Source organism: Clytia hemisphaerica, unplaced genomic scaffold (assembly GCF_902728285.1).
Source record: "Clytia hemisphaerica strain Z4C2 unplaced genomic scaffold, Clytia hemisphaerica genome assembly, whole genome shotgun sequence".
In the NCBI taxonomy this organism is placed as follows: Eukaryota; Metazoa; Cnidaria; class Hydrozoa; order Leptothecata; family Clytiidae; genus Clytia; species Clytia hemisphaerica.
Window position 1 is genome coordinate 326,924 of NW_027103334.1, and position 16,250 is coordinate 343,173.

The 16,250-nt window shown below is 34.5% G+C and overlaps 1 protein-coding gene and 1 long non-coding RNA gene across 4 annotated transcripts; one reads left to right on the forward strand and one right to left on the reverse strand.

The window, feature by feature from the left end:
* Positions 1-141: 141 nt before the first annotated feature.
* Positions 142-8,723, reverse strand: LOC136816670 (uncharacterized). Of its 3 annotated transcripts, none has more exons than XR_010847965.1 (3): positions 8,544-8,723; positions 1,912-1,986; positions 142-998 (listed from the first exon to the last, which is right to left on the reverse strand). It is a non-coding gene; the product is annotated as an uncharacterized lncRNA (long non-coding RNA). The 3 variants fall into 3 exon arrangements; XR_010847966.1 differs by lacking the exon at positions 8,544-8,723 and adding an exon at positions 2,380-2,659; XR_010847967.1 differs by lacking the exon at positions 8,544-8,723 and adding an exon at positions 2,149-2,371.
* Positions 8,724-9,128: 405 nt separating this feature from the next.
* Positions 9,129-15,535, forward strand: LOC136816684 (5-demethoxyubiquinone hydroxylase, mitochondrial-like). Its single transcript, XM_067073014.1, has 6 exons — positions 9,129-9,471; positions 12,016-12,130; positions 12,865-12,949; positions 13,571-13,625; positions 13,980-14,048; positions 14,664-15,535. The coding sequence occupies exons 1-6, from the start codon at positions 9,211-9,213 to the stop codon at positions 14,739-14,741; spliced, it is 663 nt and encodes a 220-aa protein (XP_066929115.1). The 5' UTR covers positions 9,129-9,210; the 3' UTR covers positions 14,742-15,535.
* Positions 15,536-16,250: the final 715 nt, after the last annotated feature.

A 16,250-nucleotide genomic window follows, 5' to 3' on the forward strand; every position in this document is an offset into this window, starting at 1 on the left:
TGTTTAAAAAACAAACAACAAGTTTAGTTATCTGTACCAGTGAACATTGAAGACAAACTTCTGTTACTGACAGGCCAGTGATTTAAATCTTGTCTACAGAAGACACTCATTACTGACAAATTTTAGCTACAAGACAAAATGAAAGAAAGAAACTTAGAAAGTTTATCATTCCAATTGAACTATTTACAAAATTCAGAAAATAACAATAAAAGATAAACAATTATACAAGAATATTGAAAATACGAACAGTAATATAATATTTTTTACATTAACGATATGTAACTGATTTGCATAGCTTAATCATGCAATAAAAATTTTACAAAATTAGTCTATAATGACATATGCATACAATTAAAAATGATTGCAATTATGAGATTATGCTTATTTACATTATTTTCACCTTAATTCTATCTCTTGTAGTTTAAAAATCACCACAAAAAAAATCACACAAATTTTGAAATAAAATTGTTTAACTTGAGAAAATGCGAGAGAACTTGCAAAATATTTCAAATGAAGAAAATTTTGCTAACTATAGTTCCTCAGTAGCATAATCAAAGTTAGCTCCTATATGCAGCAGAGAGGCTTGTCTTGGCTGTAGCCACGAAATAGACAAAAAGCCAAAGCAAATTAAAGAAGCACAATAGAACAATGACACAAATAAACTCCCTTTTTGCTGTTTTGTGTCTAAAGAAAAGCATTCCAAGAACAGCACCAACGGGACTTCCAAAAAAGGTCATGTAAAACAACACCATTTCTGCAACCCTTGATCCTTCATTTCTAGCGCAACATTTATCAAGACCAAATACAAAGAATGTAATAATGTTGAAAAATATCAGCATGATACCAATAGCAAGCCTAATATCTGTTTTGTAGAGTCTCGTCAGCCCACCAACAAACACTATTATGGTTCCAATTAGTGTTATCATTAATGGCATTATCATTTGAATGAATTTGCTGTGACACCTTCGGCATTCTGGCATTATTGATTTAAGTTTAAACTGAAACAAAAAGTTGAATAAGAAATAGTATTGTAAACAAGAATTTAATTTAAATGTGCATGTATGTGCAGTTTTACTTTACTTTATTTACAATCAATTACTACACTAATGACAATCTTTAAAGTATAGCGACATTATGATAATATGATAAAATGAAACCAAAATCAAAAGTTTAGTCATGATCTTTGAAAGTAAGTGTAACTATAATGGACAAGTGCAGAATAAAATTATACAAGATGAAACACAAAAAACAACACACGTTTACAAAAATGTAACAAACATATACATTATCTGAGTTTAAAAACAACAGACAAGGTTTGCTGAAATGTTATGCTTTCATGAAGATTAAGTGGCTCAGTTTAATTAACTAAAGTTGGCTAGAAATTATTTAGAATGATAATTTTTAAGGCTTCTAGGGCAAAAAAAATGTATAGCCAATTTTAGAATATTTGAAGACATCATTGTTAATTTTCATTTCTCAAAGTTTCTGAGTTTCTGATAGTTCAGCCCCCCCCCATAAAGCTGTGAAAGTATAAATTTTTCTTTTCAAAAAACCTTCTCATAGTTAAACTTGCTCCATTTGCATTCTATTGGTGAAGATAAACAGTATATAAATTCACGAGTAATACATTAAATATATAAAAAACATTGATTGCATTATCAAAATACAAAAATAAGTGTCATGAACATCATGCTAACAACCATCATAATTATAATGGTGCAATATACATACATACATACATTTTCTATACCAATACTTTTCTTTTCTACAATGGCAGATATAACACGTAATCACTTTATATTTAAATTAGTTATCTTTCCTATAATTTTCAAATCTCAGTAACTGAAAGATAATGAAATCTAAATAAAGTGCAAAAAAATGAAATAAGATACGGAATATCAATCATTGTACCTGATTGGAATGCAGTAAGAATTCAGTTGTAGATTCCTCCGCTGACATCATGCAGTATATATTGTTGTCCTCTACCTTTAAATATGTATTTAAAAGAATGTTTTAAGTTAAAAGAAAGAGACTATTAATTATTAATTTAGAACTTTAAGTTTCATGCCGCCTGTATGGACGACAATCATCAGCTAAAATCAATAAAAAAAGAAAAAAAAAGAATATTTTACAAAATGTTTCAAAAACCTTTTTGCCAAAAAGTTCCTAATTTCCAGAGGTGTGGTAAATCAAAACCTAAAAAAAACGTTCAATTTTGAAATTTTTCATGAGCTTTTGTATGTTGGCAAATATGGAGAATAGAAGGAAAACTAGAATTCACCCCCTGGAGAATATTTAAATTGTTTAATTTGATCAATCCCAGACACTTGTGAACGCATTTTAAATATTTTATTATCAAATCACTGCAATATTGATTACCTATTTTATTTTTTTTCAATCAAAAAGTTGCTGTGCAATTGTATCCAATCAAATGAAGGTTGCTTTCGTCCAATCAGAAAGGATACTTTAAAAATCAAACACTAGCATTAAATTCCTGCTTTTGTTTGAGAACTAAAGAGAAGAAAACATTCAACCCTTAATAACACCAACTATTGAAACAAAAGTTATAAGACAGCTTGTCATCCAAAGTGCCAAAAGCCATTAGCGCCAAAAATTAGGGCCAGTAGTAAACCTTCATCATAGCCAGCAATGTCATTGGTTGAAACAGACATTAAACAATTAAAAATTCTACCCTTCTAATAAATATTTTATTTGAAGCTTTCAATAATGAAAGTAACTTATGAGAAATTACCAGAATTTTGAGACATAGACTAAAAAAAATACTCCTTTAGGAAAGTTCTATTGCATAACTAAATACTCCATACTTCAATGGATGCAAAAGTTTAGAGCTGGTCAGAGGACACAAACCAAACTATCAATTGGGCCTGGCCTACTGCTCGCATAGTTTACATTAAAAAAATAACGGAGATAATTTCTAAACTTTTTTTCCCCAAGAATCCCGGAATTTTTCATCTCCGTAATATAAAGCGACAGAAAAAACCGGCAGTCTACAAGAATTTGTGGGTCATGTGGGCCGTCAAACAAAGAGGACCCGAGGCATAAACATTGGTTCGTTTGTTATGGTTTTTGAAACAGCCAGAGCGATCAATCAAAAACAAACATGGCGAAGTAACATTAAACTTCTTGGATGAATGAACTTAATTAAAAGGGACCCCTCGCTTGTTTGTGATCTTTAGGAAATGAAACTATATTGGTCCAAAAACCCCTAACAACATATCCAAAGAACTTAAAACTTACTGCTAGTTCCTGTAGAGATATCGAAAAACTCCTCTGAAAACAGTATGGCGTCTCCGTCTGACTTAAACCAACACAACCGGGGCTCATTGGGAGTTCTGAAGCCGACATCGATTAACCATAAACCTGCAACTCGACTCCAAGCAAAAGGTTTTTCTTGGGAGGAGAGCGCGGATTCTAGACAGTTCGAACACACTCGGAAAGTAGCTTTTCATATGATTATCAAGTGAGTGTCTTGTTATCATTTTTAAGCGAAGGGTCCCTTTAAAAAAGAAGAAACTACATTGGGATCCTCGACAAAAAACTTTAGAATTTTTTATCAGCATTGGGCCTATAAGGGGGTGGGAGGGGGGTCCAACTACATACCGATAAAAAAACAAGTATTGGGACGAAAATTTTTTCAGCCAATTTCTTTCTGATTTTGTCCACAAACTCAACTGAAAGCATACAATTTCACTTGCTTTCACCTTCGCACACAAATTTGCAACTTTAAAAATACAGTTTTGAATTAGCTTTGATAAAAAAACTCTTTTTTCATTGGCCAGCGTGCTGCCATTTCCTTCGAAATGTTGCGACTTCATCGCGTCTTTTTAACTTTCGTTTTGATTAACAATACCAATGCAGGTATGAACAAACTCAATACTGGTGCAAATAGACAAAAACTCAACAAAGACGGGTGGGAAGGCAAGATCAACGCGATGGCGGACATGATTGGAAAAAATTGTGTTTTCGAAGATGTAAAAATTGGTTTCGAAAATTTTGGCCGATAAGAGCAAGGGGGGAGGGGGTCTGAACACAAGTGTTACGCGTACGCCAAATCGTGTATTACGAACAACCTCTAAATTGCCGAGTACCGGAGAAAAAAAATCTAAATTCAAAATGGCGGCCAAGCCCACGCTGATAACTATAAAAAATCTTCGTTTTTCAATCAGCTATTGCAGCTCAATAATCAATGAAATAATTTGAAATAAAAAGTAAACAAACCTTGAACCTTTCATGAATCCAAATAAATAAAAGTATTCATCTAAAGTGAAGATTACATTTCAAAATTAAACGATTTCCAAACCAACCTAAAGTCAGTGTCTGCCGACTAAAAATTTCTCTGCGGGGTCACTGGCAAGGAGTTACGACTTCAGACTTTAGATTCCAATTCTTGTATAGGCTGCTACAGTAGGATCGTCTAATCTCGACATACGTCTTCCAATCTCGACATAGCTGTAGGCTGGTCTTCGAAATAAAAAATCAAACATAAACAAATACATACCAAAGTTATCAATCAATCACTAAATTGTACTCTCTCTCTCTATCACGTCATAGATTGTTAATATAATATGAGAAATGTGAACTGTTATTACTTATATTTGAAAAGAACACTTTAACGATGTAGTAATCACTAAAAACTAATTAGCATGCTAACAACGAAGATGCCCAAATCACAACAACATTTTGCATGTGAGGAATTTTTTAGTAGACCTTTTTACCGTGACCCGAAAATAATTAAAAGAACCCGGTTTCCTTATGAATTTGAAAAGGGACCGGGTGTGCTAGGTGCGGCGCCTAGAAGTTTAACGTGGCCTCCTAGCGCCTAGAGCGTGTGCTTGCAATAAATAATAAGGAAATAGAAACCAGGTCGACTAAGCGCGCAAATTATTTTTATCACGTGACTTGAAGTGTAATAAAGTTGTAAAACTTTAATGATGGACTTGAGAAAGTTACGAGGAAGTTTGCATGCGTTTCGCGTGTTGTGTAAAACTGCTTATAATTTGGCTGTTTTTTTAATTGAAAGGATGGCAATGTTTATTGAACTTCTAGTTTGATGGATGAACTTGTTTGATAAGAATGATACCAAGAATTTCATTCAAGGTTTGTTTTGATTATTTTACAGATCCAGTGTCGAGATTGGAAGACGTATGTCGAGATTAGACCAACTTACGGTACTACACTGCCAAATGATCTGTATTACAAAAATACTTCCAAATGGGTCCATAAGTTAAGAAAATGAAATTATCATCTAGCACGGGGGTTTTGTTTTTAAAAACAAACTTCAAAATAAAATTGTTAATGAACTTAAATATATTACTTAAAATATCACTTACTTACATAATTTATTTATGATATAACACCTATTTCTTAAATAAATTGGCTCTCTTTTTTATGTTTGCCGCAAGAAGGTAGAAAAATTTAATTTGACCCCCAGTTTTTTTTCTAGCTTTCTAGCTAGTTCCCGCGTGTTAGTGTAGACACAACTTTGATCCGGGGAAATGAAGCGTTTTCATTGGTCTAAAATCACGGATGGTCACGTGACCAGAATTTTTATCCAGGGAAATGCCATGGCGGCAATGTTTTGCTTTAGTGAGTTTGACCATTTTGTTGTTTTGATTTGAGCGGGCGAAATTTCTGTACAAACCAAAATATGGCTTCGTTGGAATACCGGTTGAAACATTTGTGTGAAGCTTATCGGCCCAATGCCGATAAAAAATTCGAAAGTTTTTTGTCGAAGACCCCTTGCTGCGCTTTGCAATGAGCAAAACTCGAAAAAGAAAACAAAAAAATGGACGACAAGAAAATATTTACAAAAATAAACAGGTTAGTAAAACGCTAAAGTTCTTATAAAAAAGACGCTTTTTTAGTGAAAAAGCACGTGGTTTTGAAGAGTTAGTGAGTTAAAGTAGTACCTGCGAGCGAAGCTCTAATTTTTTCTGGTTCCTCGTTCAATCGCGGACTGTGTCTGAATAGCGCTCGCTTTAGGCCGATGGAATTTAATGTTATGTCTACTGTAAGCTGCCCGCGTGTTCAAAAACCTGCCGCATCAAGTTGTCATTATTTGCCATTTTCTAGTAAAGTTGTCATTATTTGCCATTTTCTAGTAAAGTTGTCATTATTTTTCCTCCCACTTGAGCAGAGAACAAAAGTTTTCAAAGTTGATATCAAAACAAACGGCCCGTGGCTTTTTTAGATTGTTAACAACCCGAACGGCCCTCTAGTAGTCTTTACCGTGTGAATTTAATTTTGTCATATTGTGGAGATAACATTACGTATATAATTCTCTAGCGGGAAGAAAAAGATTTATCTCTTTAAGCTCGTACAAACGGGAACCAAAAGATTCAATAAAAACACGAGAGTTCCGGAGACACAAGAGGAGATTGTGTATCTACAGGTGTTTGCCCCTCAGAATGTACGTGAAATTTACTTTTGCTCTAATTTTTTTTTTCTGTACTTTTTTAAACTTTTTTTGGTGTTTTTACAAGGTCTTCTATTATAAAATTTCTTCCCAGGAACTTAAATCTCAAAGTTTTAGGTTTTTGGTATTTTTTTCTCAAATTGAACTTTTATACTTTATTTAGGGGGGACCGCAGAATGTCAGTCTGGAAAATCGCATTATCTGGAGAACAAAAAGTCATCCATTGATGAAATTTTGTGTGAATGCATTTATTTGAATCCTTTTTAATATGTAAAATTTATGTTGACTTATTTTCAAGGGAATCCCACTTTGCTCCACAAAGTGCCAGTGATAGGGACCTCAAAATGCCACCTTTTGCAGATGATTTTTCAAAAAATCCAAACTATGTAGACCAGTTTGATTAAAAGCCACCCTTTCCTATTGCTTTGAACTACCTAGAAAAGCCATATTGTAAATGATTAGTTAGACTGTGTGTAAATTTGGACTAGTTTGATTTAATAAAAGTAAAAATTAGGTTTTATCAAAAAGTAATAAAGTAAGACATTAAGTTGGGCAAAAAGGTAAGGGTAAGAAAGGTATTGGCAAGCTATTATATGGCTAAAGTTAAGTTATCAAGACATGAAGACTTCTTTTCTGATATTGATGATGATGATGATGATAGTGAGAGCTACTCAACTACTGATGATAAGGCTGATGCTAGGTCTACTGCTGATGAAGAGCTGGAGGAAGAAGACGAAATTGCCACAATGAAATCAACTTGGAAAAGACTAAGCCCTCCAAATACAGAAGGCTAGTCTCATTGGTTTGGTGTCTGCTGCAAAGGCAAAAAATCTGAAACACTCTTCATCACAAAGTTTGTCTCTCGCTTTCTTTATGATATGGATGGCGATGTAACTAATGTTGTGATGAGATTACTCAAACCGAAATTTGGATCTGGCACTGTTTTGGAATACACACCTTCCCATCTACCACCTGACGAGTCAACCTTTGAATTGACTGATGTAATATGTGGGCCTCTAGAAGTCAATCCTTTAAGAGGAGCATCTAAATTTAATGTTCCTGCATATGAAAAAGTAAAACAGATCTTCGATATTTTGAAAAACAAAGACAGGACAAATGTAAACTTCCAATCATGCAATATTTGATGAAATCTAAAATTGTTCCTTTTTAATATATTTTCCATTAAAAATGGTTTCTACAATTTTTTAAATAATTTTTTTGTAAATTGTGTTTCATAGTAGTTTATTTATAGTTTATTTTAAATTTGCATTGAAATCCTTGTTCCTAAAAATATTCGATATATGTTAAAGAATGAAATGAAAACTCCGTTTCCAATTAAGGGGGACCCGCAAAATGCCAGTCTTGTGATGTAAGAGTTTCTGCCATCATAGATTTGTCTATGGTATTGGGAACAGCTAATTTCTACTTAAAATGTTTCTACTATGTTGGGGCTTATTGAAAATTGCTACTTTGCACACTTATATTCAGATCACAGGATTCAAGGCCAAAAACCAAAAAAAAAGTGAAATTTTTTATGTGATTTTTTTTTACTGAACCGGTCCTAATTTTTTTTCACCCATTTCTAAACACATTTTTTCAATTGAAATTGAGGCCTTATACTTTCATACACATGGAAACCACAAAAAAGTTTGGTTAAAATGATTCTCAAAGCCTGTAGCTGCCATTTTCCAAACACTGACATTCTGAGGGGCAGTGGCATTCTGAGGGGCAAACACCTGTATAAGGAAAAACGAAAAATCTGGTAAAAATAAATGTTTATGGGAAAATAATGAATAATGAATAATGAAAACTTGGCCGCATCAAATTCTGAAAATCGTCATTACGGTAAACATATCATTAATTTCCATCAGCCTTAACGACTTATTATTCTAAGACAAGAAAAGAAGCCTTCAAATATATATAGTGAAAACAAACTGAAAGAAGGACTTCAAGCTTGTTTACGAGATGGTCAAAAAGGATTTATGTAAAAACCAAAAGTAAGTGAGAAAAGAGAAAAATAAGTTTGCCGTTCGTGCACTGGGCACCCCCAAATTCGATCTAAAAATTATTGTAATTTTCAGTTTTTGAGACATATGCCATAACTTACCCGAGTGCCAGGTCTGGCCAGGTCATTTACTGAGTTTGATAAAATAAAATATCTATACTTATTCCACCCAATAATCAGTGCCTTTGCGCAGCAGGTGAAACCTTCAAACGATCAGTAAAGAAAAGGCCAGAGGGCCAGAGACGGTGAAAAAAAATTTGTTTGGAAAGACGCCATTTTGAAATTACTATAAATTTTCGAGATGCTATTTCACATCCCTACCGCGTGCATTGCTAAAGGCCTTTGCACCATTGAGTTTCAAGCCCGAAGGGCTAGAGGTCAATCTCTAACCTTTCTCAGGCAAGAAAAATTGAAGCCTTAAAATATGCGCCGTATTTTTGATGACGGATTGAATCTAGCAATTCCTTTGTTTTGAGTGATATATTTTTCGAAATTAAGCGGTAAATTTTAGTTTCAATCTGTCATTTGTGTAAAAACCAGGCGTGTCGCTCAAGGCCGCGCAGCTTTGGTAGGATTTGTTGGCTTCAAATCCTACCAAAGAGATTGACCTCTAGCCCTTCGGGCTTGAAACTCAATGCTTTGCACATCGCACGGGTCAATAATAAGATTACATCACTTTTAGAAAAAAAACTTCACTTTCGGTTTCATTTTTGGCTTAGCAGGAAGATTTCAGAAAAAACTAAAACAACCGCTAACCACCATACAAACCATGCTTCTAATTGTAAGACCTGCAAACTGTTCTTTAAAAAGATATTGTGGAGTCTCCTACAGAAGAATCACAACTTCGATTTCATCACTGAGTCATGATAGTAATCACCCTGTTCGATCAGAAAAGATAGAAAATCGCAGAAGAAAAATGATGTTGTCAAAAATTTTGCGTGTTGATCATGCAGGGGAAGTTGGTGCTGACAGGATTTATGCTGGCCAAATGGCTGTTCTTGGAAAGACAGAATATGGTCCAGTTATACAGGTTTTTAATTTTTAAATTGTTCTAGCTTTTTGTCTTTATTCTCTTGAGAATATATATCTGCTGAAATCAGTTTTTTAACCAGGTATATTACACTTCTGTAACAACTCTCATATTATTACGTGAATAGGTTACCCTTGCGTTAATTACAAACCCTTGGGCCAAGGTAATTTTCATGAAAGTTCAGACCACAAAGATTTTGGCCATGTTCGGGTTTTCTTTTCAGGAGTTCAAAATTGTCCAAGTGGCCTGAGAAAGTTCGAGCCATATATGATACATATATATTTCTATTTGGTTGAGTTGCAGGAGGCTTTGAGGCTTATTTTCGCAACTATAGACGCTTTCAATGAGCGCCCCTGCCGCCCCGTCAGCACCTTGGACTGACTACCCAATTCTCCTCACATGGCATGGGTTGACCCAGGCAAAGATTAATTCACTTGCCAAGTGAACCGCTGCGAGTGGGAATCGAACCTCAGTCGCCTGTGCAACAACCAGAACCAAGGTCAATGACCACTATCAGTTAGTCACACTAGCGTCCCGCCAAAATGCGTATCAAAGATTAATGCTGCGAAAGCGCTATATCGTTTACTTGACTCTCAAGTAAAAAAATGCGCCGCAAAACTTCTAAAGGGATTCATGAAAAAATAACCCGGCGCTTTTTAATGAAATTAACATTTTCAAAAACTTTGAGAAATTGCCTAAAATTTGAGCCATAGATGAAAAAATTTGAGCCAAGCCAACCTTGAAAACTAATTTGAAGATCAACTTCACAAGAAAAAGATCTACGGGGGAGGCGAAACTCACCTAGATCCGCGCACCGCCGGATAGGCTATTTCCCGGAAATTTTGCCGGACCTCAAACAATGACCCATTTACATGTGCGGAATTATTTTTACTTTAGCGTATAAGCAAGGCCTTAAAAATCGAAGCGCTGTCTCGGGAATTGAACGACAAAATTTGGTTGGTTGATATTTGGCTGCTGCACGTTTTATTTTGTTTCAAACTTTCAAGTTTTAATTAATTGTCTTGCAAACTTGATTCAGGTAACTCTCATCCTTGTTGTGCAAATACATCCTGTAGATGACTGATGTTGTTTTTTCTGAAAGCTAGATTTCCTAGTGTGACTAACTGACTATACATACATGGGTCGTGCCTGAACTAATGCCTGAACTAATAAAAAATAACAGTCAGTATAGCTCTAAGTTTTCATAGAAAATTTACAGAAAACAGATATTTGGACTTGACCTGATGTTGCACGCGAGCTTTTAAGCTAAAGTTCTGAAAAAGCGGGACTAAAGTCAGTTTCTGAAGTTTGCCAAGAAAAAACTTCACATAGAAGATCTTTCAAATTCAGTATGTGATTAGAGCAGTAAAAAACACTAGTACTATCATAAGCAAGCACTAGGCACTATTGTAAAGAAAGAATTGCTTTGTGTACTCTAGGCTTGAGAAAATGATTGACAGATTGAAAAAATTTTCACCAGTGATGGAGATTGCGGGTGTTCTAAGGGGGTGGCTTTTTCTACTTGGCTAAATCCTCAAACAGCGCAAAATGGTAGAACTTAGCTTTGGCAGATCATTTCAATGGAAGTTGTTGGAATGTTTACAAGGCTTGACAGAAAGTTCTTTGTTTGATTGTCAATAGATGTTTTGGAAAACCCGACAGTTTTTTGAATAACTAATTACTCTACATCCATTATTTTCCCTCAGCCAATAAAAACATGATAAATTATCTTGTCTCTAGGTAACTGCTGTGGAGTAATTAGTTATTCAAAAGACTGTTGCGTTCGCCAAAACATCTATGGTGATAGTGCCATTATTAATTTTGTTAGGTCTGACTTGTAGTTTTGATTTCCATTGAAAAATCATATTCTGATGGTTTTCATGTATATATACTAGATGCTGTTTGAGAGCGCTTAAGCTAAGCCTGAAAGAAAGTTGCAACCAGCACCTAAGATTCAATAAAATTTATAGCATTAAATTATAAAAATTATAAAATTTTTCAACATTATGTATGACAAAAAATTTGCTGATGGATTTTCAACATTATGTATGACAAAGAATTTGCTGATGGAAAAGGGTAGAAATCTTCTCCATATATTGCATCTTTATCCTTTTAGGGTATATGCCAAAATTTACCGTAGCTACAATCAGTTCCAAAATACTTAGCACAAAAGGAAAATTCCGCACAAAATTTTATAACCACAAACAATTTGGAAGCGCTCTAAATTGGATTGGAATGGTACTTTTGACTCTGAGTTTTAACGCTAGACTTAAGACTTAAGGAAATGGGGATCCAAAAGCTCAAAAATGGTCTGGTTGGGCTTGAAATATAGCCTAGAAACCAATAAATCCCTCCCAGATCGAAATATTCGATGAAATTAAGTTGAAGGCCCGAAATTGACATTCTCGCTCAATTTTCGAAAAGTGGTAAAATAGCCAAAATTGCCAATATGACAGAATAAAAGGGATTTTGCGATTAGACCGTTTTAGTTACACTATAATTACACCATAATAGATAATCATAAAATTTCTATTTTGTTTTCAGGAAATGTGGGACCAAGAAAAAGCACACGTCAACAAGTTCAGAGAGCTGCTACCAGAGTATAAAGTTCGGCCAACTATTATGTTACCGCTATGGAACATTGCAGGCTTTGCTCTTGGTAAGAAAATTTCCGTCTTATGATCATAGAATTAAAAGAATCATTGGATAACACTCATGTTTTAATTGAAACTGATAGGGTGCAGGATAAAGAATGAATGACTGTAGCAAAAAAGATGGAAGTTCTACGAATTTCGGTACTTTAAAAATTTTAAAATATGTGAGAGGGTAAAATAAAAACATCTTTGTTGCGTTGTGTTTTGAAATTAAGTCTTAAAGATTGCTTTTTCAGAGCGAAGTAATTTATAAGAAACATCTTTACATATTTTTTTATAAGAACAAACTATATAAGAACATCAGGCTCGATGGCCAAAATGTTAAGAACAAGTTAAGAACATTTTAAGGCTTTGCAGAAATACTTGCAAAATGGTGAAAAAAGGAAATGTTAAGAACATTTTTAGGCTTTAAACTCAAAAAGTTAAGAACATCAAAAGGCTTTAAAAATTTTGGATGTTCTTATTAAAAAACACGTTGGCGAGTCAGCGATAATTGATTATTAAAAATGGCAACTACAGCAAAGTCTACTGTTACCAATCTTTCCAAGCCATCTCTTCTATCTCAATTACAATAACGTTATATATAAAATTTTGAGCCATTACTAATTCCATGGTTAAGACCCTATATTTTATAAAGTATGTATTATTGATTATTTATTAAAACGAAATGGTTAAATTCCATACTGAAAATAGAGCCGGGGATGTAATTATACCATTCAATTTCAATTCCTTTCTTCAGGTGCAGGAACAGCATTGTTAGGAAAGGAAGGAGCGATGGCGTGCACCATAGCAGTTGAAGAAGTCATCGGTGGCCATTACGATAGGTATGTATTTCATTTGCAAACAACTTCATAAAGGAACTATATGAAGGAAAGGTGATTTAAAGACAAATATTTCACAGTGTATGATACATTCTACAACCAATGGTTTCGATTTCTCTTTTTAAAATATTATTTATTGTCTTTGGGAATGGAATTACCTAATGAAGTGATTCCAATGACAGATCTAATGTTAAAACAACGTACATTAAAAGTCGCCTTTTTTATTGAAAAAATCTTGAAAATATTTAGTAGAGCCCCCCCCCTCCCGCGGTAACTCTGATCACGATATCACGCAATTTTTTGTCTTCAATCACGGTCACGCAAATCAGCAAAAAAATGGAAAATCACACATCCCTTTGAAAAAGTACAAATCATGTATCACGACTCAAAAATCTTTCAAATCACGATCACGTTTTGACCACTTACAGTATCACGCAATCACGAAAAAAAAATCTAAATCACGTAATCACGCTACAAAAAAGTCCCAATCACGTTATCACACAAACTGCTTAGAAGGCTTTTTAGTAAATGCAACAAATTGAAATGGATTCTCTCGACTTATGAGAAATTGTTTCTAGAACCGTCTTGAAGTTTCCTTACTTCTTTTTCTTCCTTTTTTTTCAGGCAGCTCCGTGAATTATTGAACGAAGATCCTGAAAAATACAAAGAATTACTCGAGGTAAATGAATTTTTAAAAAATGTAGTAAATTTATTTGGCTGGATTTGAAGACTTATCGTGGATGTTTAACCTGTTGTTGTTAATGACAACTTTATATCTAAATATAATCTTTGTTTTCTTCCTATCTGACAAGGATTGATATCAAATATTTACATGTTTTATACACATCTTAAACTGGTATCCTTACTATGGGTCAGAGGCTGGGAGGCTCTATAATTTGTTTCTAGGTTTTAGATGGTCTCATTTAAGTATTCCCCAAGAGGTGTTTAAATTTTTCACAATTTATAAGTGTCATTTCTTAAGTTTGAAAGTACTACAAAATACGATTGAATGTCAAATGTTTCTTTACCACAGGTGATCAAGCAGTTTCGCGATGACGAGCTAGAACACATGGAGACTGGAATCGAGTATGACGGGGAAAAGGTAATAAAATTCTTCCCACAACATCTGCCCGTTGTGAATGATAGCCATACGTTCTTTTGACGATAAGTCCAAGCCGGTAGAACGTTTTCAAATACTTTTATTGGTCATTTTCTTTCAGCATAGGAATTTGTTTTAATCTTTTACACGGGAAAAAATCACCGAGTTACTTTAATTGGATAAACTTTCGAGGGGATTAAATTTCGCAGTTGGGCTTATCCGCGAAATTCAAAAATTTGAGTTTTGTTTAGAAATATTTCGTGGATGAGACCCTTCCAAATTTCCATTGGGACTTCATTTCGCGGATTTTCGCGGATGACACCCAAATCCGCAAAATCTGCGAAAATTAATCCCCGCGAAAGTTTATCTCATGAAAGTACATGCATCACAAACCATGTTTTCTCATTTGATTTTAAAATCACAAACGGGATAAGTGCTTCTTTTCGGAGAGAATACATGGCTTCTCATCCGTGTGATTTACACAGTGTGGAAATCAGATTTCACAGCATGTTTTCTCACTTGATTCTGAAGTCACAAACGGCTTTGTAAAATTAACCATTTAGATACCACTTGGAGATCTCTTTTATTAGACAATTTTCAATGTATTGTTGTTTTTAGGCACCTTTTTACAGCTTGCTCAAGAGCGTTATCCAAGTTGGTTGTCATGGAGCTATATGGGTGTCGGAAAGGATTTAATTGCTACACATAATTCGATATTGATAGAATAAATGGATTGTGGTAATACGTTTGAACGACATTGACCAATAGGCAGCGTAGTTCAGCTTCGTGCGATAAATGACAAGTTGATCAGAATGTGTGCCCTGGTGTGTGATTTCGTTGGATCTTATAGGTCTTCAACCTCGTTCCCTGCGTATTATCAGCTTTTTGATTCTTACTGGTAGCGCTAGATAACACCCTGGCATTGGCTGGTTTTCGAACGTGTAAGATTTAGTTGCATTGCAGTGTAACTTTGTAACGTCAGAATATTTTATGACGTATCGTTTGAGAAGTCCCCCCCTCTGAGAGGGGGAACTCGCATCAGCCAACACCAGGGTATTCTCTGGCGTCAATCAGTAACGTAAATAAAGCCTGGAATACACGGGGACGAGGTTGACAGATCTTCCTAATTGTGATCGAAAAGAACGCTTCATTTTTGGAGTTTTAGGAGGTTTAGATGCTCATTTCTAACACTCTTTAACACCTTGAGGAAAACCACTTCAATCACATGAAAGTTAATATGGAATACTGAAATTGTACTGAATAGATGTATCGATGACTTATAACGAGTAAAACAAATAGCGCACAAGGAGAACAAATTTGTTTGTCTTTTGAATATAGTATTTAATTATTTGCTTACTTTACATATCCTTATTTTATATATTTAAGGAGGGATTTTTTTCGATTAGATTTGTACATGTTTTATATCGCAATGTTTGGTGAATGCAAAAACTTCTCTTCTTAATTATAAAATCAATGGATGAATTCTAGAACATTCTAGAAGCTAATCTTCTTATTTTATTTCCAAGTTCCTTTTGTCTTCAAAAATGAAGAAAAAGCCCTGAAGGCCTTGGAACAATGCACTTAAAGAACAGGATTGACAGGAAAGCCTTAGCCAAAGCTGCTTACTGAAGAATATATAAAAGATTGAGATTTAGAAATGGGATTGGGCACATCGGTTGAGCGAAGGAAATTTAACGGGGATGCTAGCAAAATGTTTACCTTTAGAGAGACAAAATTTGTTAAATACATAGTGATACATTAGAGACACAATAGACACCCACCGGAGCCCATCGCGTAGAGACGGTTTTGTAAAACAATTTCTTAGAGTTAATTCTATGGTGAGATTTCGACTTTTTGAACCTTTAGAGAGGTTTACATGTTAAAAAAAATAAGAGCATAACAAATCAAAACTACTCAGAAAGATTAACCCCTTCTAAGTTTAGTCCCGCGGTCTGAATATGGTCCGATGCCGCCTTAGGTTAGGTTTTTCGAGACCCTGGAAGGAAATGCACTGTAAGGGTGCTCTTTTGATAGAGCTAGAGGGTCTACTAGTCCCGCTGCTGAGATCGAAAAAAGTGGCTAGAAAACAATTTTCGTGACACACATCTTAGAACTAACTTTTTTGGTGTAAACTCACGAATTAGTATATGAGTTTCCAAAATCAGCAAAAAAGTGTATTACACCAAAGTCCCAACTTCTCTAGAT